The sequence below is a fragment of the Mustela nigripes genome, chromosome 4, assembly GCF_022355385.1.
Source record: "Mustela nigripes isolate SB6536 chromosome 4, MUSNIG.SB6536, whole genome shotgun sequence".
In the NCBI taxonomy this organism is placed as follows: domain Eukaryota; kingdom Metazoa; phylum Chordata; class Mammalia; order Carnivora; family Mustelidae; genus Mustela; species Mustela nigripes.
In genome coordinates, this window is record NC_081560.1 from 120,205,113 (window position 1) to 120,228,909 (window position 23,797).

A 23,797-nucleotide genomic window follows, 5' to 3' on the forward strand; every position below is an offset into this window, starting at 1 on the left:
CAAGCCCTGGGTCTGGCTTTCTGCTCAGTGGGGAGCCTGCTTCCCCCTCTCTCCCTGCCTACTTGTGGTCTCCCTCTGTCAAATAAATAAATAAAACTTTTTAAAAAATCTTAAAAGAAGAAGAAGAAGACGATGACGATGTTATCTGAAGGGCCCTCAGAATGTATTTTACCAACTGCTAGATTAAAATCACCCACTAGGTAGTATTTTTAAAAGTCACCAAGCCGTATTAGCAAAGTAACTACCAAGGTTAGCAAAGTATGATGGCAGTGTTACCAACCTATTTTCTTTAAAACATGAAATATTTTCTTTAATGGTAATTGTGCCTTCAGTGTATGAGGCCATATATGTTTAGGTGGATTTTAATCACTACAGAGAAAATGTCTACTATTAACATGAGAATTAATATATCCATTCTATTAATGAAAATACCATCAGTAGTTAATCAGAGAGTGAGTATAAACAAAGTCAGGATTTTGCTGTAGAAATGCAAACACTAAACAGCTAAGCTTATGATTTCTGCGTTCTGTATCTGTTTTTGTTTTTTTAGCAATGTTCCTTTTAGTTTGTTTGTTTGTTTGTTTTAAGCTCTGTTAGCCATTACTGGTCATTTCAAGGGGTCTAGGATCAGAGGGCAGGGACCCAGACAAGTTTGTAAGAGCCCCCAGCCCTCTTGGCATGAATACATCACCCCCAGACTCACTGGGCAACTACTGATTTCCCAGGACCATTTTAATCCTCCCTAAAATGCTCCCATGGTATCTGGAATTCCTTCAGCTTTCAGAGAAGTTGGAGCTATAATTCTCAATGCTTGCTATACATCAGAATCCCCAAGGGAGCTTTAAAAAAAATACAGGTAGTTGGGTACTGCCCCCCAAAATTTATGCTTCACTCACTCTGTGCTAGGACCCACATTACATGGTTTCTGGGCAATGCTCAGGTAGTTCTGGGTGCAGACAGGGCTGGAGATCACTAGCCTAGTTTGACAGAGCCCAAGTGTAAGGATTTGGGAGTAACTTCAGGAACTATAAGAACACCACACTTTATTAACTATACAAAATGGTATCAGAATAATCTGAAAGAGTTTACCCTCGTTGTGTCTGAGATTTCTAAGTCTGGCAAGCACATAGGATATTACTCAGAAACAGTCTCATTAAGAATTTGATTAGCCTGCCGAGAAATGCTTGACCGCATACAAACCATGACAGGGTCTGATCCCAACAGATGTCCTTGTAAGCACCTGTTGAAGTGAACTCTGCCACTGGCCCTTTAAATGGGATGGAGTTTTAATTTTCCAAAGTAGTGGACCAGTCGGAATGCTAGAAATGCACATTTACTACTTATGCCCCTTCTAGTAAACCATCTCCAGAATCGCTATGCCAATCTTTTGACTGTGTTTAACGAGAGAAGTCTACAACGCCATCAGGATTGGCCAGCAGCCTCGTTTATGGAGGTTCATTAGAGGGAGTGGATGGCTCAGAACCAGCCAATAATGAACATGAGGTCATTTGTACCCTCTCATGAGTCTGTCAAGAATTGTTTAAAAACCGCAACTGGGGTTGTAACTTGGGGAGAATGTCTAAAACCTCACCTAGAAGGCTGCTTCACATCTCTTCCAAGTGAAGAGTCTAAATTTTTGTTGGATTACAAAGGAATAGCTAAAATGCTACATGGCTTAATGCCACGCACGCCTGCGGGTGACTCTATCCTGAAACTGACAAACCAGCGGCGTTGGGATCATCCTCTCCAGCACATTCATCATATCTATCTATAGCATAGACCGCGTCGGGTACCGCCTGGCTGAAGGTCATGGGTGGCACAGAGCTATCCAGAAACTTCAGTTTGGAGACAGCTGAATTACTCCCTGACCTGACATGAGTGAGAGGGAGGGTTATCTTCACTGTTATGCCTTCCTGCCCTTTCTAAAAATAGTAGGGCTTTTAATAAGAAGATATTTTAAGCCTCTCATATTCACTTGTCTCACCAAGAGAAGCTTATTTTGGCCGCTTGCGTGTGTCAGATGTGCCTGGGGCAGAGCTAGACTTCGGAGCACGGTCTTTGCTCTTCCACAGAGCTCTAGTAAGACACTGGCAATCATAAAGGCACTGGGATGACCAGCTGAGAGGCAGTGGGTAAACATAAACAGAGGGGAGACACGTTTTAGGAAGGTGAATATGCTTCCGAAATCCTCCGTTTCAGACATTGGCACATCAGTCCTCTGCCTTTTGGATCTGTTCTAAAACCTGACTGTGATGCCGCTCTGGAGACCTCAGTGATCTTGCTGCTCTTAATAAATTCTGATAGGAGCCACTGCCAGCCTCCGGAAAAGAGAAACTCATGAGAAACCGCCCTCCCAAATCTGAACGGCAAAACCCAAACCGAGCAAAACCCCCAGTCCCCAAACAAAACCAAAAAAGAACCAGCCCAACAATCCGGGCTCGCAAGAAGACGCGCAGGAAAGCCCTGCAATGTAACTCTCGATCTAGTGGCTGGATGTAGCAGTCACATGACTGGCAGGTACCAGGTGCTCTGTCTTACTCTCCTTTGAAAGACAAGTGCAAATCTTGGTTATTCTGCACAACGGGAACCAAACAATTATGCTTGGGAGGAGACACAGACTCTAGAAGCAAGATGGAATTTGAGCAGGTAAACCCTGAGCCACAGTCCTGTCATTCCGCGTCGGTCGTGCGTGGTTCTCGTGTTTGCGCCTCTAAGAAATTTCCATTTTTTCGCATCAAAAAATCCAGATACGAAGCCGAAGCTGCTTTCTTCGCCAACCTGAAACTGTCTGACTTCAACATCATCGACACCCTCGGAGTCGGAGGCTTCGGACGAGTAGAGCTGGTAGGTGATTCTCCTTTACGTGCTCAGGGGGCGGGGGCTTCTCCTACATTTTTCCCTCTAGATTAATATTTCTCTCTAGTCCCTTATCATTACTTATTACTGTTCCTGAATCGGTACCAAATGCTTTCATGTCAGCATATCCGAGTCTGAAACAGGTACAGTGAGCTATATACATCAGCCTGTAAACTGATGACTAAAAGAAAAAAGAAAAACTTTTTTAGAAAAACCTCCTCATAGTAAATGAAAGGTAAATCTATTAACCTAATGAGGAGCCATAATTTTTTTTTTCTCCAGCTGGTATTCTGTGACCTCAACTTCCTGAGTTCTGAGCAGTTCTCATCCACTTAGTCACGCACCTACCTACATGTAAATTTCAATACAGAGAGGAAATGGGATACATATAAATGTTATATGTAGACATGCAGACTATAATACACTATGTAATACATGTATATATATTTCATTTCCTTTATATAGATATTTAAATTTACATTTTGATCATTGTGGTTGTAGATCGGGTTATAGATCGGATAAGTTAGAGAATATGGCTCAGAACTAGGGAAGTAAATAAATGAGTAAAATCTATCTATATTTAATTAAAAATGTTTAATACCTTAAAACTTTAAGAAAATGTAAATAATGTTGTAGTTAATTCTGTGATTCCATAGCAAGCACCAAGTTATAGTGACTATATATATATATATATATATATACACACATATATAGTATATAGTGTGTATATACCCATAATAGATAATATGGTGTGAATATTTCACACACATTTGTGCACATACACAAAGGTTAAGTATTAATGAGGACGATGGGGACATTTTGGTGCAAGTTTATTCATTCAACATATTGCTTGAATGTGGTGCAAACCAAATGGAAGCATAGCATATTGGGCCTTTGAAATACAAGTTTAAGAACTGATCTGTTACATAGACCAGAAAGAAAAAAAATGTATTCTGGTAACTGAGCTGCTGCACTGGGAGATGGTGTGGATATGATCCTGGTTCGAGAAGGCAGATTAATTTCCGCATCTCCGCTGAACCTGGAGGAACCCCTGACACCAGACACCAGTACAGTATGTTAGGAACTCCCTCTACAGTGCAGTAAACAGTTCCTGTTGCCATTGAGGACAAGAGAAATCCCCGGCCCTAAAACCAGATCAGCCCAGTGCTGGGTTTGGTTGTTTGTCCCTTTTTGCTGCAGCTGGGATCCCTGGCTTTTGACAGGCAGGAAAAATGCTGTTTATCTAAACACGAGGCAAGAAAATAACTAGACAGGAAAATTTGAAGCCATGATGGGTTTCGTGGAGTTGGCACTCTGCTTCCGGTGACACTGCTTAGACATGTTATCCGTTAGGCTGCCTCTGACCTGACATCTGGTGTCATAGTGAGAATTTTCGGCTATTGGAGTACAGATCCGGGGCCTAGGAAAAGTTGTTCTTCTGAAATCTGCCAGTCAATGCAGTGTTAGATTTCACTTTCAAGAACTTTGATTTTGTGAGAAAATCTAACTGCTCATGGAGGTGGTGAAGACTTATTACCAGTGTTGTCTTTGTCCAGGGGTGTTGGGGCACATAAATAGCTCAGGGGGCAGAGGTCCCTGTCAGGAAGAGCATATTGTCGGCTACGTTTATTTACCTGCTTACATGGGTTTCCATCCCTTTTTGAATGAAGAACTAAATGTAGACAGAACTCCCTAGAGGCTGATTTCGTGACTTATAGTTTCTTAAATATCATTTTGTAAAGACTTTGGACAGCAAAATTATTGTTTTGGTTGACCAAGAAAAAATCTACGTTAACCAATTTGTGGGTTCCTAAGGATCCGAGGATATCAAGTTGGGGACCTTTAGGTTACCAGTAAGGTATTTTATGAAATAGAGAAATTTACTCAGGATGTTTGAAATACTGAAAATTGCTCATACACCAAAACCATGTCAAGCTGAAGAATTACATGCCAGGCTGACATTGGAAAACTTCTAGAGACTTCTGTCAAAATGTTTCAGGAGGCACAAACAACTTACCAGAAAATTAGGGACGGCTCAGCGTGGGCATATGAAAGGTGCCCATGTAAAACGTAATTTAAAAAGACAAAAATACCTGTGTGTGTGTGTGTATACACATGTGTATAAGCTCCATCGCAGGAGAGAGTCAGGGTAGTTCAGCCTAATTTTCTTTTCATGGATATTCTATTTTACTCTTCCACACAGATGTTTATAGACTAACCAAAACCATCACCTCAGGAATTAATTTTAACTGGAGTCCAGTTTGCAAAAACATTAGATACCTGCAGGAATGATAAATCCATATTGGGCCGCTAGGCACAAGCCATACATTAGAAAAGAGGCACGTGGTTTTAACCTCTGAAGCCACATCTTCATGTCATGTGATTTTTGCCCTTGACCCAGAAACCCCTTGTGAAAATCAGAATATCCAGATTGTGTTCACTGTTGAGTGGGGGCTAGCCATTTAGGTGATGGCTCTTGCCCTACGATTCACCGTCTCCCATTCTTACCACTTACTCCCTGCCTGAGACTCTTAACTATTGGGTATGAAAAATATTCTCCTCTGTGATTGTTTGTGTATGTGTTGAGTGAGGCCAGAGCCCAGTCTGGCCTTAGCATACTGTCGTCATGGCGAATAGTGAATTGCCACAGACCTGAGACAGGGGGCAGTAGAGAGCACCTTCAGGCCAGTACCCAAGCCTTTCACAGTGGGAAGAGGACCAGGCAGAGCCCTGTTCTGTTGTGATTATAGAACTTCACTTCACTCTCCTCTGAAAATGATACGTGCAAGATCGTTATCAATATTATAGAGTGATATATTAAAAAGTCCTGCTAGACATTTATGGATGAATTTCCCTTATGTATATGCACAGTACCGTACCAAGTATATAAAATGGATATGTTGAACTTACCAATCCTTAGTTCAGCAATGATGTTGATCAGGTAAATGACATGATAAAAACCATAGGGCACTTTAATTTTATAATGGCGTTTAAAATTTTATCCCAAGTATAGAAAATAGGATTATAAAACTCTTGAATTGGGTATGAAGAATTAAATTTGAGGTTGTTGAAACCCATTTCCTGGTAGGACTTAGGAGTTTTATTATCATTTGTTATACAGATTAGCTTCATGTTACTTTGCATAATGATATGCAAAAGTTTTCTTAGCGTGTCTTAAATTTTTATTGTTTATCTCAATTTGGGTGAGTTTAGATGCCAGAAGATTTTTCAGGCAGGACTATTACTAAATAGTTCATTGCCAACTTTTGGAGAGGAGAACGTAATTTTGGCACATAACAGAAACTCACATCGTTGTTCAGTGATGAGACCAGAAGCTTGAAGAACTGGTCTTATATGAATGGGAAATCTGCTCTGGAGCTATTAATTCTGTTTTATAAATACTTTTAGCAGAGCTGATTTTAATGAGTTGACTATCAGACATGTCCTATTCACAACTACTACCTCTGAGAAGTCATCTGTACTGGGTTTTTTGGGTTTTTTTTTCCCCTGTTATCTGGCAGAAACCATATTTTCTGACTATTCTTTTTTATTTTGAAGAATGAGCTTTTTAATTTGCTCAGTGCTGCCTGTTTATCTTCCAGAAGACCACATTTCGTTTATAATAGCACTTTCAGCAAAAGATCTCATTTTTTTTTTTAATAGATGATTCACTCATTAAAGCAGTAAGCACCACTCTAAGACACGATGGTAATCCCCTTAATTTGCAAGGTATGACTGCAGAATAAGGAGATTGATTTTACCACCACAGATGAAAACTAGTCTCATTGCTCTATGGTCACATTCTTGATTTACTTTTGCTCTCATCCGAGACGTGCTTGCTTTTCAGAACAGATTTGCACAAATCAGCCTTTTTAATCTGGCAATGCTGATGTGGTTGCTTTAGATATTAGATATTTTATGGTTTTATTCAGCAATCCAATGCCTCCTAGACCAGAGCTCCATATTTGGATAAAATATAGGGACCAAGATATGGAAGACATAATCTCTGTCTTCGCAGCTTATATCGTCTCTATTTCATTTGTTATATATTTATGTAGCAAGCTGCCTGCCGGGACATTCAGAGTCTAACATGAAACAGCCCCTGGGAAGGACAGTCATGGGAACTAATAATCCAATAATCAAAGTATGAGCAGCATTTGTGGTGTTGGGCAGGAGGTGGCATCCTAAAACAGAGTTAGGGCATCTACAGAGATGACCTAAAGCATTACAGAACACGCCTGTAAAATGCAACTAACGTGGGCTTGTTTACGGACCAACTGATACTAATCATATTTTTAAAATAGCGATGCCACTTCCTTACTAAAATAATCAGACCTTGCATTTGAACCCTGCTCCATGACCTTCAAATTGGTCCACATCCGGCACATTATTTTACCTTTCTAGTTACTCTGGGAGCAGGAAATGAGACGTGCTCTGCTTTTACTAGAAGGACGTCACGGTTAATGCATATCGGTTGCCTAAGACCATGCAGTCAGTAAAAAGGCTCTTAAAGCCCAGAACTACTGATTTGGTTTTTTGTTTGTTTGTTTGTTTGTTTCTAAGATTTCATTTATCTATTTGTCAGAGAGAGCCAGTGCAAGCAGGGAGAGAAGCAGAGGGAGAGGGAGAAACAGGCTCCCCGACCTGAGCTGAAGGCAGAGGCTTCACCAACTGAGCCACCCAGGTGTCCCTACTGATTTGTTTTCAACCAGAAACTTTTTCTGTCATTTTGGTTAGATTCTTATCACACCAACAACAGCCACTGCAGTGGCATCAAACAAATGTTGTCACATGTACAACCTTTGTTTAAAAAAAAAAAGTTCTAGAATTCAAGAACCTCTATTAGACCCAAATCTAGAATCACCACTGCGATAATCCACTGTTCACATCTCCTTCTGTGGAACCTTCAGAGGCGCTCCCTTCTCTGAATCTTTTGCCGTTCTTATTTCCATAGTAAAATGTCTGTGGAGGAAAAAGAAATCAGACATGACAGCATCATAGCTAAAAGCTAGATCTGGACTCAGATCTCCTGTATTCAGATTTGTCCCCACCAGGCATTTCGTCAGAGGTCACTTACTTCTGAGCCTCGGTTTCCCATCCTCCAGCATGAGGCTCGCAGTAGGATGTAAGCCTCACAAGGTTACAAAGACTAAATGAGTCAAAGCCCCCAAATAGTGCCTCACACCATAAGTCAGTCAGTATTGTGATGCTATTTTCATTATTAAAATACCCTAACGATAACTACCATTCTCGCTCTACCCAGAGAAAAGGAAGGGGATGGAGTAATTTACCCTTTTTTCTCCCTTGCTCTGCTGAGTCCTGACAGTACAATTTCTCCACTGTAAGAAAGAGCTTGAGGTCTTCAGAAGACCTCGGTGACAGCTTCTATTAAATCCCCACAAAGCTCTCGAGCTCCTTCCTTTAGGTTCATTACCATCGGCTGAATCCTGTCAGCTTCCTCCACAGCCTCCTTGAGCCATGGAACCCGGATGGGGCATAGCAAGGGTCTGGCTCTTGCCACACGGGCCAGACAGGTCCCCTCTCCTTTCTCCTGTGCCCCCCCCCCCAATGGGAGGACAGCACCAGAGGGGGGCAGGGTGGCAGCAAGCCGCAAGCACTGCCACACCGGGTCACAGGGCCGGCCAGGGTCGGGAGCCCTGTCGGGTATCTTTGCCAGCTGCTTGGCACTGGGCATCCCACGCAGGCCAGACAGGCGGGCTGTGTCTACCAGTGGAAGGCGAGAGGAGACTAGGAGGTGATTAAGGAAGCAATTAGGCGAGAAATCCATTGCTCGGTCAGCGGAGCTGTGTGTCATCATTCTGAAAGGTGAACAGCTTAACTGCAAAGGGAAACCCCATGTAAGACGGGAACATTTCGAGACCTTCCCTGGGAGGCCACATGGGCAGTGAAATGGAACAGCTGGGGGATGGCTGGCAGCATGGCCATGTGTGGCCATGGTGACTGACTGCACAGGATGCCTGCAGAAGCCCTCTCCCAAGGCCTCCCATCCTTTGTCCAGGTGAGCGATGGCTCTGCGCTCCCGGGAAACTCAAAGATTGCTTTCCCTCCCTGTTCCTCTACTGGGCTCATTACCAAGGGTCACCCTCATTTGAGGTGCCTCCTTCAAAAGAATCTAAGCTGATGCCAAGTATTTCTGGTGATAAATAGTATTGATTTCGAAGGGAGTCACTTGGGTAGCTAATGACAGTCCCATTAAGTGGACATGAGCTGAGCCTAACAGGTGCAGGCAGGATCTATGATGTCTCCTAAGATCATTTCTCGGTACGCATCGCCAGGAGTCAAGTCTGTCTCTACTTTGACATTATGCTTATAAAGACACACATTCATTCACCTTGTTACTGTAGAATATATTTTATACAGTGGTTGGAACCAAGTTGAGTGTGCACAGACTGCAAATAATGACTTGCTTACACATCTTGGAAAGTATTTTATATACCAGCTTTCTATAGGAATGAATCTTTCTCCTTAAAAGTATTTAATTTTATTTTTTTATTTGACAGAGATCACAAGTAGGCAGGGAGGCAGGCAGAGAGAGAGGAGGAAGCATACTCCCTGCAGAGCAGATAGCCTGATGCGGGGCTCGATCCCAGGACCCCGAGATCATAACCTGAGCCGAAGGCAGAGGCTTTAACCCCCTGAGCCATCTAGGCGCCCCCTTAAAAGTATTTTAAATCAGTGCTCTAGGGTCCAGTAAAATGTTCATTTCTCATCCATAACCATGTGTTATTCTAGAAATATCCATGTAAATCTGGAAGGCACTAGACATGTCTTTGCAAGGGTTAAGATACGAGTGATAGGAGAGTATATCTGAAAGTTAACATTTCGGTCACTCTTATGTTTTCTGTAAGAATTTATGGACCCATCACATTCAGCAAAAATTTATCTTCTATAAAATCCCTCAATATTTTTTGTGGGATCAGAAATAGCAGTGGCGATCCCTGCCTTTAAGGAATTTCTGCCTTCTTGTAAATAAGAAAAGAACACATCTGAAGAAGAGCAAATGAAATCCTTTAGTACTGTATTAACTTATGGATTATGCAGAAAGATTCTTCGTAGTTCAGAAAGAGGGAGACCATTTGGAGCTGATGGGATCGCAGAGGCCCCGAGGAGACACGGGACTCCAGCCAGGGCTTAGGAATCTGTTGGGATTTAAGTGAACAGCTGGGCAAGGCCATTCCAGGCAAAGGTTACAACACTGAGGGCTAGTGTCTTCACAGGCCACCAAAGCAAGTGACAGACCCGCCCAGGGGTTGCATGGAAAAACGGTGAGAAATGGCCTTAGGCAGCCCATCGGCTGGGGAATCACTGTGTTCTGTTCTTGGGGGAGGTCAGATGTGAAGGCACAAGGCATCTGTGGCATTAGGTCAGGTGATGAAAACCTAAAGAACATAGACTCAGCTCTCAGCTTCCACCTGTGAAACCAAAGAACATAAGGTGACCAGACAGGCTATTTTTAGGTGGGGCTGCTCCCAAAAATAAACATAATTTCTCTTCCGAATAAGGTAGTCTACTTTTTGCCAGGAGGTAGCCCGTGTCCCCAGAAATTTCATGTAAACACTTTAAAAGAGAGATCTCATTCATGCGAGGGGAAAGCAGGCCCCTTGTATATGTTAGGAGTGTTGAAAATAGCCATGTCCTTAAAATGAAATGGTTTCTCTTGCTTTTGGCACGCGGGGAGCGGGGGGTAATAAAAGAGCAATTCTGTATGTTTCAGTGTAGCTCAACTGTATACATTTAATTTTTGCTAATTCATACTCTGTTCCTCATATTAATATCCCCTATTGCCATTGACACACACCAGCTATTAGCTCGAACACCGAGATCTGTCTGAGATCAGGTTCTGGGGGCCGGGTGGCTGGGTTCTGAGCCCCCAACACCAGCCAGCTGCCTTGCAAGTTCAAAGTAAGAGCAAAGAGACCACCAGCACCAAAAAAGAATCACATAAGTTCAACCCACAGGACCCACTTTGTGGTTATGATTTCACATCCCCATGGACAGAGCAGCTTAATGTTTCCTGGGACTGTTTTCCATAGATGAAGTGAGCATGGGCAAAATAACAAAATACGTGTGGAATGGGCTTAACTGCATTTGAAGTACATTTATATTTGTAGGAGATCTGGTGAAAAATGTGAAGTCCAAAAGTAGGGCGGAAAGAGTTATCCTATTTCATTTAATACCAGGGTGAAGTTTGAATATCACCTATATCAAGACTATAAGAACTGATTTTTTTTTTAAGATTTTATGTATTTGACAGAGATCACAAGTAGGCAGAGAGGCAAGCAGAGAGAGAGGAGGAAGCAGGCTCCCTGCCAAGCAGAGAGCCTGATGCAGGACTCGATCCTAGAACCCTGAGATCATGACCCGAGCTGAAGGCAGAAGCTTAATCCACTGAGCCACCCACGCACCCCTAAGAACTGATTTCAAGCCATTGATTAAAATCCTCCCAGTATGTAACAGGAACATCATAAAGTTTTTTAGGCCTTATGTCTCAAAAGTATGATGAGAATACACTTTCTTGAGTAAACCTGAGCACAGCTTCCAGAGCTGAGTTTTGCAATATGGGATTCTGTTTCATTTCAACCGACTTTAAGCTTTCACAGAGTCAATAAATGAAATTGAAGTGTCAACTTAGGAGTCTCAACTCCCATCTGTGTGAAATTTCAGGTTATAATTGTGCTTTAAGTATTAGAAAAGTAGAATTATGTGAAATATTGGCGTGATCAATTGAGAAATGCAGACGCAAGTTGGGAAACCGCTACACGTAGTATTTCTTCATACAGATGAATGAGATGGTACATAGAAATCACATATAGGTTGGGGCAAGAAAATATTTGATGATTTGATAAGGAAAGTAAATTTTTTTTTGCCCATCTGCTCACCCAGCCCCCCTCTGACAACCACACATTCATTCCGTTTGTCTGTTTTGTTGTTGTTTGCTGGTTTTGTTTTTTTAGATTCTAAATATAAGTGAATCATATGGTATTTTTCTTTTTCCGTCAGATTTATCTTGCTTAGCATAATGTCCTTTAGGTCGATCTATGTTTTTCTAAACAGTAAGATCTCATTATTTTTTATGACTAATATTCCAGAGTGTCTGTGTGTGTGTGTGTGTGTGTATGTGTGTTCATATACCCATAGACACACACATCTTTATCCATTCATCTATCGATGAACACTTGGTCTGCTTTCATATCTTGGCTATTAATAATGCAGTATACCAGGTGGTGGGTATTATATTATAGAAGGCACGGATTGCATGGAGCACTGGGTGTGGTGCAAAAATAATGAATACTGTTATGCTGAAAATAAATAAAAAATAAATTTAAAAAAATTAAAAAAAAAAAAACTAACAAAATAGAAAAAAATAATGCAGTAAACACTGGGGTGCATATATCTTGTAGAATTAATTTTTTTTAATTTTTATTTTTTATAAACATATATTTTTATCCCCAGGGGTACAGGTCTGTGAATCACCAAGTTTACACACTTCACAGCACTCACCAAAGCACCTACACTCCCCAATGTCCATAATCCCACCCCCTTCTCCCAACCCCCCTCCCCCCAGCAACCCTCAGTTTGTTTTGTGAGATTAAAAGTCACTTATGGTTTGTCTCCCTCCCAATCCCATCTTGTTTCATTGATTCTTCTCCTACCCACTTAAGCCCCCATGTTGCATCACCACTTCCTCATATCAGGGAGATCATATGATAGTTGTCTTTCTCCGCTTGACTTATTTAGCTAAGCATGATACGCTCTAGTTCCATCCATGTTGTCGCAAATGGCAAAATTTCATTTCTTTTGGTGGCTGCATAGTATTCCATTGTGTATATATACCACATCTTCTTGATCCATTCATCTGTTGATGGACATCTAGGTTCTTTCCATAGTTTGGCTATTGTGGACATTGCTGCTATAAACATTCGGGTGCACGTGCCCCTTTGGATCACTACGTTTGTATCTTTAGGATAAATACCCAATAGTGCAATTGCTGGGTCATAGGGCAGTTCTATTTTCAACATTTTGAGGAACCTCCATGCTGTTTTCCAGAGTGGCTGCACCAGCTTGCATTCCCATCAACAGTGTAGGAGGGTTCCCCTTTCTCCGCATCCTCGCCAGCATCTGTCATTTCCTGACTTGTTGATTTTAGCCATTCTGACTGGTGTGAGGTGATATCTCATTGTGGTTTTGATTTGTATTTCCCTGATGCCGAGTGATATGGAGCACTTTTTCATGTGTCTGTTGGCCATCTGGATGTCTTCTTTGCAGAAATGTCTGTTCATGTCCTCTGCCCATTTCTTGATTGGATTATTTGTTCTTTGGGTGTTGAGTTTGCTAAGTTCTTTATAGATTCTGGACACTAGTCCTTTATCTGATATGTCGTTTGCAAATATCTTCTCCCATTCTGTCAGTTGTCTTTTTTCATCCATTTTGAGTCTATTTTTGGGTGTGGTGTAAGGAAATGGTCCAATTTCATTTTTCTTCATGTGGCTGTCCAATTTTCCCAGCACCATTTATTGAAGAGGCTGTCTTTTTTCCATTGGACATTCTTTCCTGCTTTGTCGAAGATTAGTTGACCATAGATTTGAGGGTCTATTTCTGGGCTCTCTATTCTGTTCCATTGATCTATGTGTCTGTTTTTGTGCCAGTACCATGCTGTCTTGATGATGACAGCTTTGTAATAGAGCTTGAAGTCCGGAATTGTGATGCCACCAACGTTGGCTTTCTTTTTCAATATCCCTTTGGCTATCGAGGTCTTTTCTGGTTCCATATAAATTTTAGCATTATTTGTTCCATTTCTTTGAAAAAGATGGATGGTACTTTGATAGGAATTGCATTAAATGTGTAGATTGCTTTAGGTAGCATAGACATTTTCACAATATTTATTCTTCCAATCCAGGAGCATGGAACATTTTTCCATTTCTTTGTGTCTTCCTCAATTTCTTTCATGAGTACTTTATAGTTTTCTGAGTATAGATTCTGTGCCTCTTTGGTTAGGTTTATTCCTAGGGATCTTATGGTTTTGGGTGCAATTGTAAATGGGATTGACTCCTTAATTTCCCTTTCTTCTGTCTTGCTGTTGGTGTAGAGAAATGCAACTGATTTCTGTGCATTGATTTTATATCCTGACACTTTACTGAATTCCTGTATAAGTTCTAGCAGTTTTGGAGTGGAGTCTTTTGGGTTTTCCAGATATAGTATCATATTCTCTGCGAAGAGTGATAATTTGACTTCTTCTTTGCCGACTTGGATGCCTTTAATTTCCTTTTGTTGTCTGATTGCTGAGGCTAGGACCTCTAGTACTATGTTGAATAGCAGTGGTGATAATGGGCATCCCTGCCGTGTTCCTGACCTTAGTGGAAAAGCTTTCAGTTTTTCTCCATTGAGAATGATATTTGCAGTGGGTTTTTCAGAGATGGCTTTGATGATATTGAGGTATGTGCCCTCTATGCCTACACTTTGAAGAGTTTTGATCAGGAAGGGATGCTGTACTTTGTCAAATGCTTTTTCAGCATCTATTGAGAGTATCGTATGGTTCTTGTTCATTCTTTTATTGATGTGTTGTATCACATTGACTGATTTGCGGATGTTGAACCAACCTTGCAGCCCTGGAATAAATCCCACTTGGTCGTGGTGAATAAGCTTTTTAATGTACTGTTGAATCCTATTAGCTAGTATTTTGTTGAGTATTTTCGCATCTGTGTTCATCAAGGATATTGGTCTATAGCTCTCTTTTTTGATGGGATCCTTGTCTGGTTTTGGGATCAAGGTGATGCTGGCCTCATAAAATGTTTTTGGAAGTTTTCCTTCCATTTCTATTTTTTGGAACAGTTTGAGGAGAATAGGAATTAGTTCTTCTTTAAATGTTTGGTAGAACTCCCCCAAGAAGCCGTCTGGCCCTGGGCTTTTGTTTGTTTGCAGATTTTTAATGACTGTTTCAATCCCCTTACTGGTTATGGGTCTGTTCAGGCTTTCTATTTCTTCCTGGTTCAGTTGTGATAGTTTATATGTTTCTAGGAATGCATCCATTTCTTCCAGATTGTCAAATTTATTGGCGTAGAGTTGCTCATAGTATGTTCTTATAATAGTTTGTATTTCTTTGGTGTTAGTTGTGATCTCTCCTCTTTCATTCATGATTTTATTTATTTGGGTCCTTTCTCTTTTCTTTTTGATAAGTCTGGCCAGGGGTTTATCAATTTTATTAATTCTTTCAAAGAACCAGCTCCTAGTTTTGTTGATTTGTTCTATTTTTTTTTAGTTTCTATTTCATTGATTTCTGCTCTGATCTTTATGATTTCTCTTCTCCTGCTGGGCTTAGGGTTTCTTTCTTGTTCTTTCTCCAGCTCCTTTAGGTGTAGGGTTAGGTTGTGTACCTGAGACCTTTCTTGTTTCTTGAGGAAGGCTTGTACCGCTATATATTTTCCTCTCAGGACTGCCTTTGTTGTGTCCCACAGATTTTGAACCGTTGTATTTTCATTATCATTATCATTTGAAAATCATGGAAACATGATTTTTTTCAATTCTTCTTTAATTTCCCGGTTGACCCATTCATTCTTTAGAAGGATGCTGTTTAGTCTCCATGTATTTGGCTTCTTTCCAAACTTTCTTTTGTGGTTGAGTTCTAGCTTTAGAGCATTGTGGTCTGAAAATATGCAGGGAATGATCCCAATATTTTGATACCGGTTGAGTCCTGATTTAGGACCGAGGATGTGATCTATTCTGGAGAATGTTCCATGTACACTAGAGAAGAATGTGTATTCTGTTGCTTTGGGATGAAATGTTCTGAATATATCTGTGATGTCCATCTGGTCCAGTGTGTCGTTTAAGGCCTTTATTTCCTTGCTGATCTTTTGCTTGGATGATTTGTCCATTTCAGTGAGGGGAGTGTTAAAGTCCCCTACTATTATTGTATTATTGTTGATGTGTTTCTTTGATTTTGTTATTAATTGGTTTATATAGTTGGCTGCTCCCACGTTGGGGGCATAGATATTTAAAATTATTAAATCTTCTTGTTGGACAGACCCTTTGAGTATGATATAGTGTCCTTCCTCATCTCTTATTATAGTGTTTGGCTTAAAATCGAATTGATCTGATATAAGGATTGCCACTCCTGCTTTCTTCTGATGTCCATTAGCATGGTAAATTCTTTTCCACCCCCTCACTTTAAATCTGGAGGTGTCTTCGGGCTTAAAATGAGTTTCTTGGAGGCAACATATAGATGGGTTTTGTTTTTTTATCCATTCTGATAGCCTGTGTCTTTTGACAGGGGCATTTAGCCCATTAACATTCAGGGTAACTATTGAGAGATATGAATTTAGTGCCATTGTATTGCCTGTAAGGTAAATGTTACTGTATAAGGTCTCTGTTCCTTTCTGATCTACCACTTGTAGGCTCTCTCTTTGCTTAGAGGACCCCTTTCAATATTTCCTGTAGAGCTGGTTTGGTGTTTGCAAATTCTTTCAGTTTTTGTTTGTCCTGGAAGCTTTTAATCTCTCCTTCTATTTTCAATGATAGCCTTGCTGGATATAGTATTCTTGGCTGCATGTTTTTCTCGTTTAGTGCTCTGAAAATATCATGCCAGCTCTTTCTGGCCTGCCAGGTCTCTGTGGATAAGTCAGCTGCCAATCTAATATTTTTACCATTGTATGTTACAGACTTCTTTTCCCGGGCTGCTTTCAGGATTTTCTCTTTGTCACTGAGACTTGTAAATTTTACTATTAGGTGACGGGTTGTGGGCCTATTCTTACTGATTTTGAGGGGCGTTCTCTGAACCTCCTGAATTTTGATGCTCATTCCCTTTGCCATATTGGGGAAATTCTCCCCAATAATTCTCTCCAGTATACCTTCTGCTCCCCTCTCTCTTTCTTCTTCTTCTGGAATCCCAATTATTCTAATGTTGTTTCATCTTATGGTGTCACTTATCTCTCGAATTCTCCCCTCGTGGTCCAGTAGCTGTTTGTCCCTCTTTTGCTCAGCTTCTTTATTCTCTGTCATTTGGTCTTCTATATACTAATTCTTTCTTCTGCCTCATTTATCCTAACAGTGAGAGCCTCCATTTTTGATTGCACCTCATTAATAGCTTTTTTGACTTCAACTTGGTTAGATTTTACTTCTTTTATTTCTCCTGAAAGGGCTTTTATATCTCTCGAGAGGGTTTATCTAATATCTTCCATGCCTTTTTTGAGCCCGGCTAGAACCTTGAGAATTGTCATTCTGAACTCTAGATCTGACATATTACCAATGTCGGTATTGATTAGTTCCCTAGCCTTCGGTACTGCCTCTTGTTCTTTTTTTTGTGTTGAATTTTTCTGTCTTGTCATTTTGTCCAGATAAGAGTATATGAAGGAGCAAGTAAAATACTAAAAGGGTGGCAACAACCCCAGGAAAATATGCTTTAACCAAATTAGAAGAGATCCCAAATCATGAGGGGGGATAAAGGGGTTAAAAAGAGGTTCAAAAAGGAAGAAAGAAAAAAAAAAGAAAAGAAAAGAATTAAAAAAAAGAAAACACATTAGAAAAATATAAAAAAGAAAAAATATATATATTAGATAAACTAGTTAAAAAACGTTAAAAAAGAAAAAGATAAAAGTTAAAAAAAAATTTTACCCAAAGGCGAGAAAAAAAAAAAACAAAAAATGAAAAAGAAAAAAACTAAATTAACTGCAAGACTAAAAAAATCACAGGGAAAAAGCCATGAGTTCCGTGCTTGGCTTTCTCCTCCTCTGGAATTCTGCTGCTCTCCTTGGTATTGAGACCGCACTCCTTGGTAGGTGAACTTGGCCTCTGCTGGATTTCTTGTTGATCTTCTGGGGGGAGGGGCCTGTTGTAGTGATTCTCAAGTGTCTTTGCCCCAGGCGGAATTGCACCGCCCTTAGCAGGGGCCGGGGTGAGTAATCCACTCGGGTTTGCTTTCAGGAGCTTTTGTTCCCTGAGTGCTTTCCATAGAGTTCCGGAGGACAGGAGCACAAATGGCGGCCTCCTGGTCTCTGGCCTGGAAGAGCCGAGAGCCCAGGGCCCCACTCCTCAGTGTGCCCTCAGAGAACAGCCCCCAGTTACTCCCGTCTGCCTGACCTCCAGCCGCGCTCCGAGCTCACAGAGCCTGCGACCGGTTCAAGGTAACCCCAAGCTGTGAGCTTACTGTCGGCTCTGTCTCTGCAGCCGGCTTTCCCGTTCCAATACCCGCAAGCTCTGCGACACTCAGACACCCCCGATCCTTCTGTGACCCTGCGGGACCTGAGGCCACGCTGACCCCGCGTGGGCTTCGCCCCGGGTAGCCTCTGGAGCGATGTCCCTCAGCGGAACAGACTTTTAAAAGTCCTGATTTTGTGCTCCGTTGCTCCACCGCTTGCCGGGAGCCGGCCCCTCCCCCCGGGGTCTATCTTCCCGTCGCTTTGGATTCACTTGTCCGCTGGTCCTACTTTTCAGAAAGTGGATGTTTTTCTTTTTCCAGAATTGCTGCTGTTCTTCTCTTCGATCTGCCGATGGATTTTCAGGTGTTTGCAATCTTTAGATAAGCTATCTAGCTGATCTCCGGCTAGCTGAAGTAGTCTCAGCCTGCTACTTCTCCGCCATCTTGACTCCTCCCCACCTTGTAGAATTAATTTTTTATTTACTTTGGGTAAGCACCCAGTAGTAGAACTACTGGATTTGGATGCTATTTCGAACATTATGAGGAACCTCCATACTCTTTTCCACAGAGGCTGTACCAGTTTGCATTCCCACCAACAGTGCCTGACGGTTCCTTTTCATCCACATCCTCACCAACACTTGATGTTTCTGGAAGTGTTGATTTTAACCACTCCGACAGGTGTGAGGTGGTATCTCACTCTAGTTTTATATTTGTATTTTTTTAAATATTTTATTTATTTATTTGACAGAGATCATAGATAGGCAGAGAGACAGGCATAGAGAGAGGGGGAAGCAGGCTCCCTGCTGAGCAGAGAACCCGACGTGGGGCTCTATCCCAGGACCCTGAGATCATGACCAGAGTGAGGGCAGAGTCTTAACCCACTGAGCCACCCAGGGACCCCCCTATATTTGTATTTTGAGTAGTGATTCCACACATCCTGTCATGTGCCTACTGGTGTCTGTGTCTTCTTTTGGAACATGTTTAACTCTTCTGCCCTTTTTTTAAAATTGGTTTTTGATATTGCATTGGATAGGTTCTTTATATATCTTCAATAGTAACCTTTTATCAGATACATCTTTGCAAACATCTTCTCCCATTCTGTAGGTTGCATTTTATTGATGGTTTGCTTTGCCAGGCAAAAGCTGTTCATTTTGGTCAAGTCCCAATAGTTTCTTTTTTTTCTTTTTAAAGATTTTATTTATTTATTTGACAGAGAGAAACCACAAGTAGATGGAGAGGCAGGCAGAGAGAGAAAGAGGGAAGCAGGCTCCCTGCTGAGCAGAGAGCCCGATGCGGGACTTGATCCCAGGACCCCGAGATCATGACCCGAGCTGAAGGCAGTGGCTTAACCCACTGAGCCACCCAGGTGCCCCGAGTCCCAATAGTTTCTTTTTGCTTTTGTTTCTCTTGCCTCCGGAGACATATCTAGAAAAATATCGCTGAGGGTGATGTCAAAGAGATTACTGCCTGTGTTTGTTTTAGGAGATTTATGATTTCAGGTCTCATTTTAGGCCTTTGATCCATTTTGAGTTTATTTTTGTGGGTGGTGTACAGAAGTTTTCCAGTTTCATTCTTTTGCATGTGGCTGTCAAATTTTCCCAGCACCATTTGTTGAAAAGAAGGTCTTTTCCCCACTGTATATTCATTCTTGCCTCCCTTGTGATAGATTAATTAACCACATAAGGGTGGGTTTATTTCTAGACCATCTATTCTATTCTGTTGATCTCTGTGTCTGTTTTTGTGCTGGTGATGAAAGAAAATAATTTAAAGTTTATCATGTCAATTTTCATAATCACTACAAAGTGAAGTAAGGATTACTTTGCACGGCTACTGTATGGAAGAGAAAGGGTTTATGTAAATTGCACATTTCAGTAAACCATTTTGATTCAGTATAAGGAGACTTTTGAGTCAAAATGAATCAGTGCTAATTCCTTAATAAGAGAAATCACAAGTATTCTTTGATTTCCAAGGGATCTGTATAAAATAGTCCAACTGTTTATTCATGTTGCAATTAAAAATAGAAAAGTATGATGTTCCTTTCCTGATCTTCCTCCAAACTGAAAGTTCAGTGTCTTTTTTGAAAACTATCTCCTCTGTGAAAATAGTCTTACTGGACTTTTGATCAATTTGAATTTAATAATAAAGATATTTCCCGCTACAGAACTGAATTTTTTAAGTCTGAAGGCAAGTTGCGAAGCAAATGGAATTGACACTTTCGATGAGGGGTTGAAGTGAACATGGGAAGGGAAACGAACGAAGAGACCAGACCCTCTCTTGATGGTCACTTGTACAAATGGCAGAGGAAAATGTGGAGATAAAATAAGCTCTTTTTTACTATGCGCCTTTGCTCTGAATGGTGTATATATAAACCACTTAGTGGTCAATGATGAAATAAGTTTTACACATCAAATCCTTGCCATAAAATTGTCTCATGGTGCCATGCCTCTATTCCTCCTGTCTGAAAAGCTTTTCAACTCTGGCATCTGTTTAAAATCATAATCCATCCTTTGGGTTCTGTGCGTCAGCTGGCTGTGTGTCACCAGGGCTGCGACAAGTCCCTTATGCTCCCCTCTCCTGCGCGTCCTTTGGAACAAACGAGATGCCGTGATTCATTCTTAAGTTTTGGACAGTGACTGAAGAAAGGAAAGCATCTGAGGTTATTGTGCAGAGAGAGGTGAGGGGGAAGACTGGAACAACCAGTGAGACAAGAAAGTTTGAACCCCCGGGGTTTTCTATCCTGACTGTAGTAGTGTCCGCCTGAAACTATAGTACTGTTACAGAGAAAAAGTAATTCTCCAGGAAGGACTAGCATGTTTTTGGTTAGGGAGCTTTGAAGAATACAATCCAATACTTCTGTGTGGAATGGGAGTTTTCGGTGCACTTGAAAATGTTTGCTGTCTTTCATGACTGGAGTAACTTTGCAAAGTGTGAGTACTGGGGTTTGTCCTGCCCACGAAGTTATTTGAGTTGAAGGGATAATACTGGTTTTTCCTTCTCTGTGAAAGTAGAACTTCCTGAAAGTCAGACAAACTTCCTGTTCTTTCATTTTTTCCTTCAGTGGGCTGGGGCAACTACTTAAAACACAGATATGATGACGAACAGTAAGAGTAAAGCACAGTTTACGAGTGTCCACGCCACTTTAATCAGCGCTCTCACATATCTTGGAGGTCATGGTAGTAATGATAACTGTTCTTGGGTAGCACTTGTAAACTTTCCAGCTATTTTCACAGACACTATCAGATTTGCTCTTATAATATCTGTGCTTATAAGGTGGTTTTATTCCCCTTTTAAAAGTGAGGAAAGGGCTCTAGGAGACTATATGAGGTCACATCTGATCTCAGTTGTACATTACAAAGACATTAAAGACATTACCCAGCAATCACCTATTATTTTGAAGAAAAAAATTTGTACTAACATGTACATTTTGCTGAAAATAAGTCATGATCCTACTTTGAGAGGGGGAAGTGAGGCCTTTTTAAAATTTTTAAGACATTTAATCACAAGAGTGAAGTCCTAAAAAGGATCAAATTTTATAAAAAATGTTTATCATTGACAGATACTGGAATAAAAATGAAATACAGTTTTGACTAACTGGGGAACTTTTACTAAAGGGGGAATGATGAACATAGATGTCTAACATTTCATTCCTTAAAATAGAAATCGAAAATATATCCCAGAATAGATCTCTTATTAGAAGATATACATATTGCCTGTTTTTTACCTTTAAAAAAAAAAAAATGCTTTTAAAAGCCTTGTCGAGGTATGATTTACATCCCACAATGCTGAACACCGCAATCCCATCACTGGCGTGAGCGTTCGTGTCCTTCACCAGGTCTCGTCCGTTCCCATCCAGCTGCAATGACTACTCCCCCACCTTCTAAGCATGAGTCTTCTGCTGTGAGTTTTCTTACGTTCCGCTTCGTTTTCCCTCACTGTCTGTATTTCCTGCATGTGCAACTGAAGCTCTAGTTCAGTATGAACCCAGGTAACAGTTCTCTCGGCCCGAGGAGGCCTTTGTTCAAATTGCAACACCGTGCTCCAGAAGGAAGTGGCATCTTCCTACTAGTGAATCGTTTGCAAATTCTAGTTTCCGATAGAATGCAAAGCTTGGTTTCTGAGAAATAAGAGGAAGACTTGGGGTATTAGCATTTTCTTATTCTTCTTCTGTTTCCAGGAATTTTGAGAGTAAAACTACTGTGGTACAAGGGTCGGCAGTCTTTTAAAAGTAGTTTCTGGGCCCTTTACCTGTGCTGTTGGTAGGACTGAGACCGGTGAGTGGGGATAGGAACAGGCATAAAGTGACAGCGGCCTGTGCAGGGTCATAGTTTGCTTAGGCCTGAAGGGACCATGACCTATAGAAGCTCCTAAGATTAAAAGTCACTAATATGCACTGTTCCCAACACTGGGTTTGATATGTGAGCCCTTTTATTTCATCTTTCCAAGTAAACTGAGAATTACCCTCAAAGTTATGGATAACGAGAGGGGGACAGAAATGTGTCAGAAATGTGTCCTGATCACAAGCCAAAAAATGGTTGAGATTTAAACAAAAGCAGTCACATTTCAGAGCTCACGCTGTCAACTAGCACCCCAGTCGGCGTGCTACGGGGGTGGGGGAGAGTCTGCAAGGGAAGACCGAGCTGGGGGGCATTCTGACCCAACTAGGCTGGGAAGGTTCGGAGCTAGCTGACCCGATTTTGAAATCATCATTATCTCAACTTGACAGACGCAGACTTAGGATAATTCGTTTGGCCAACTGGAAAAAAATAAAGCAAACTACATTTCACCTCAAAAATTTTCATGATTCGTTTTGCAAAAGCACATTCATAATAAAACCTAATAGTGTAGACCTAGTAAATACAAATTGCTAGAACTTACCCTGAGAGTTCATACTGAACAAAAGAATTTGGCAGGTCCTTTAAGGAGCTGAATAGTGTGGTTCAGCCCAAACTCGAATAGATTGTCATGCTCTATACAACCTCTCCAGGCCTTTGCATTCATGAAACTCTAGCAGAGTGATGTCCTTTGACCTGGAATCCTTAAAGAGAGCCAGGTACTAATACATAGGTAGTACAATTTAAGGGAGGCTTCAAAATTTATTTTCCCCGAATATCACTGTGTTTACCCATCAAACCAGGGATGTATGCTAATTGTGCAAAAGTTAAGCAATTCAAAAAAGCGAAAAGAAGTAAAACTGAAAATTTCCCTCAGGGAACACCATTATGAACATATTGGGTAACACATTTCTGATGGTCTCATCCTAGATTTTAGATATAGATATATATGTACACAGAAACATTATTTATGGGATCATAAAATGTATGCTGGCTTGTATCCTGTATTCTTATATGTAAATATGTATATATAACATATACACATATTATCTGTGTGTATATAAATTTGGAGGGCTATTTTTCCATAATAAAAAATAGACTAGAATGACACTTGGGGCACCTGGGTGGCTCAGTGCCTTTGGCTCAGGTCATGATCTCAGGGTCCTGGGATCGAGCTCCGCATCGAGCTCTCTGCTCAGTGGGGCGCCTGCTTCCCTCTCTCTCGCTGCCTGCTGCTCTGCTTACTTGTGATCTCTCTCTCTGTCAAATAAATAAATGAAATCTTTAAAGAAGAAAAGAATGACACTTGATTCCCGTTAGTTAACATATGGTGTAATATTCGTGTCCGGTGTACAGTGGAGTGATTCAGCACCTCCACACATCACCCTGTGCCCATCACGACAGGTGCCCTCCTTCATACCCCCGGCCCCACCACCTCCCCTCTGGTGACCATCAGTTCTCT

General features: G+C 41.2%; 1 protein-coding gene across 2 annotated transcripts in view; it reads left to right on the plus strand.

Moving 5' to 3' along the window:
- Positions 1–23,797, plus strand: part of PRKG1 (protein kinase cGMP-dependent 1) — a 1,248,991-nt gene that overhangs the window by 1,194,096 nt on the left and 31,098 nt on the right. For both annotated transcript variants that reach the window (XM_059397429.1, XM_059397428.1), the window contains exon 10: positions 2,748–2,844. In XM_059397429.1, coding sequence (XP_059253412.1) covers positions 2,748–2,844 — 97 coding nt within the window. The remainder of the gene's footprint in view (positions 1–2,747; positions 2,845–23,797) is intronic.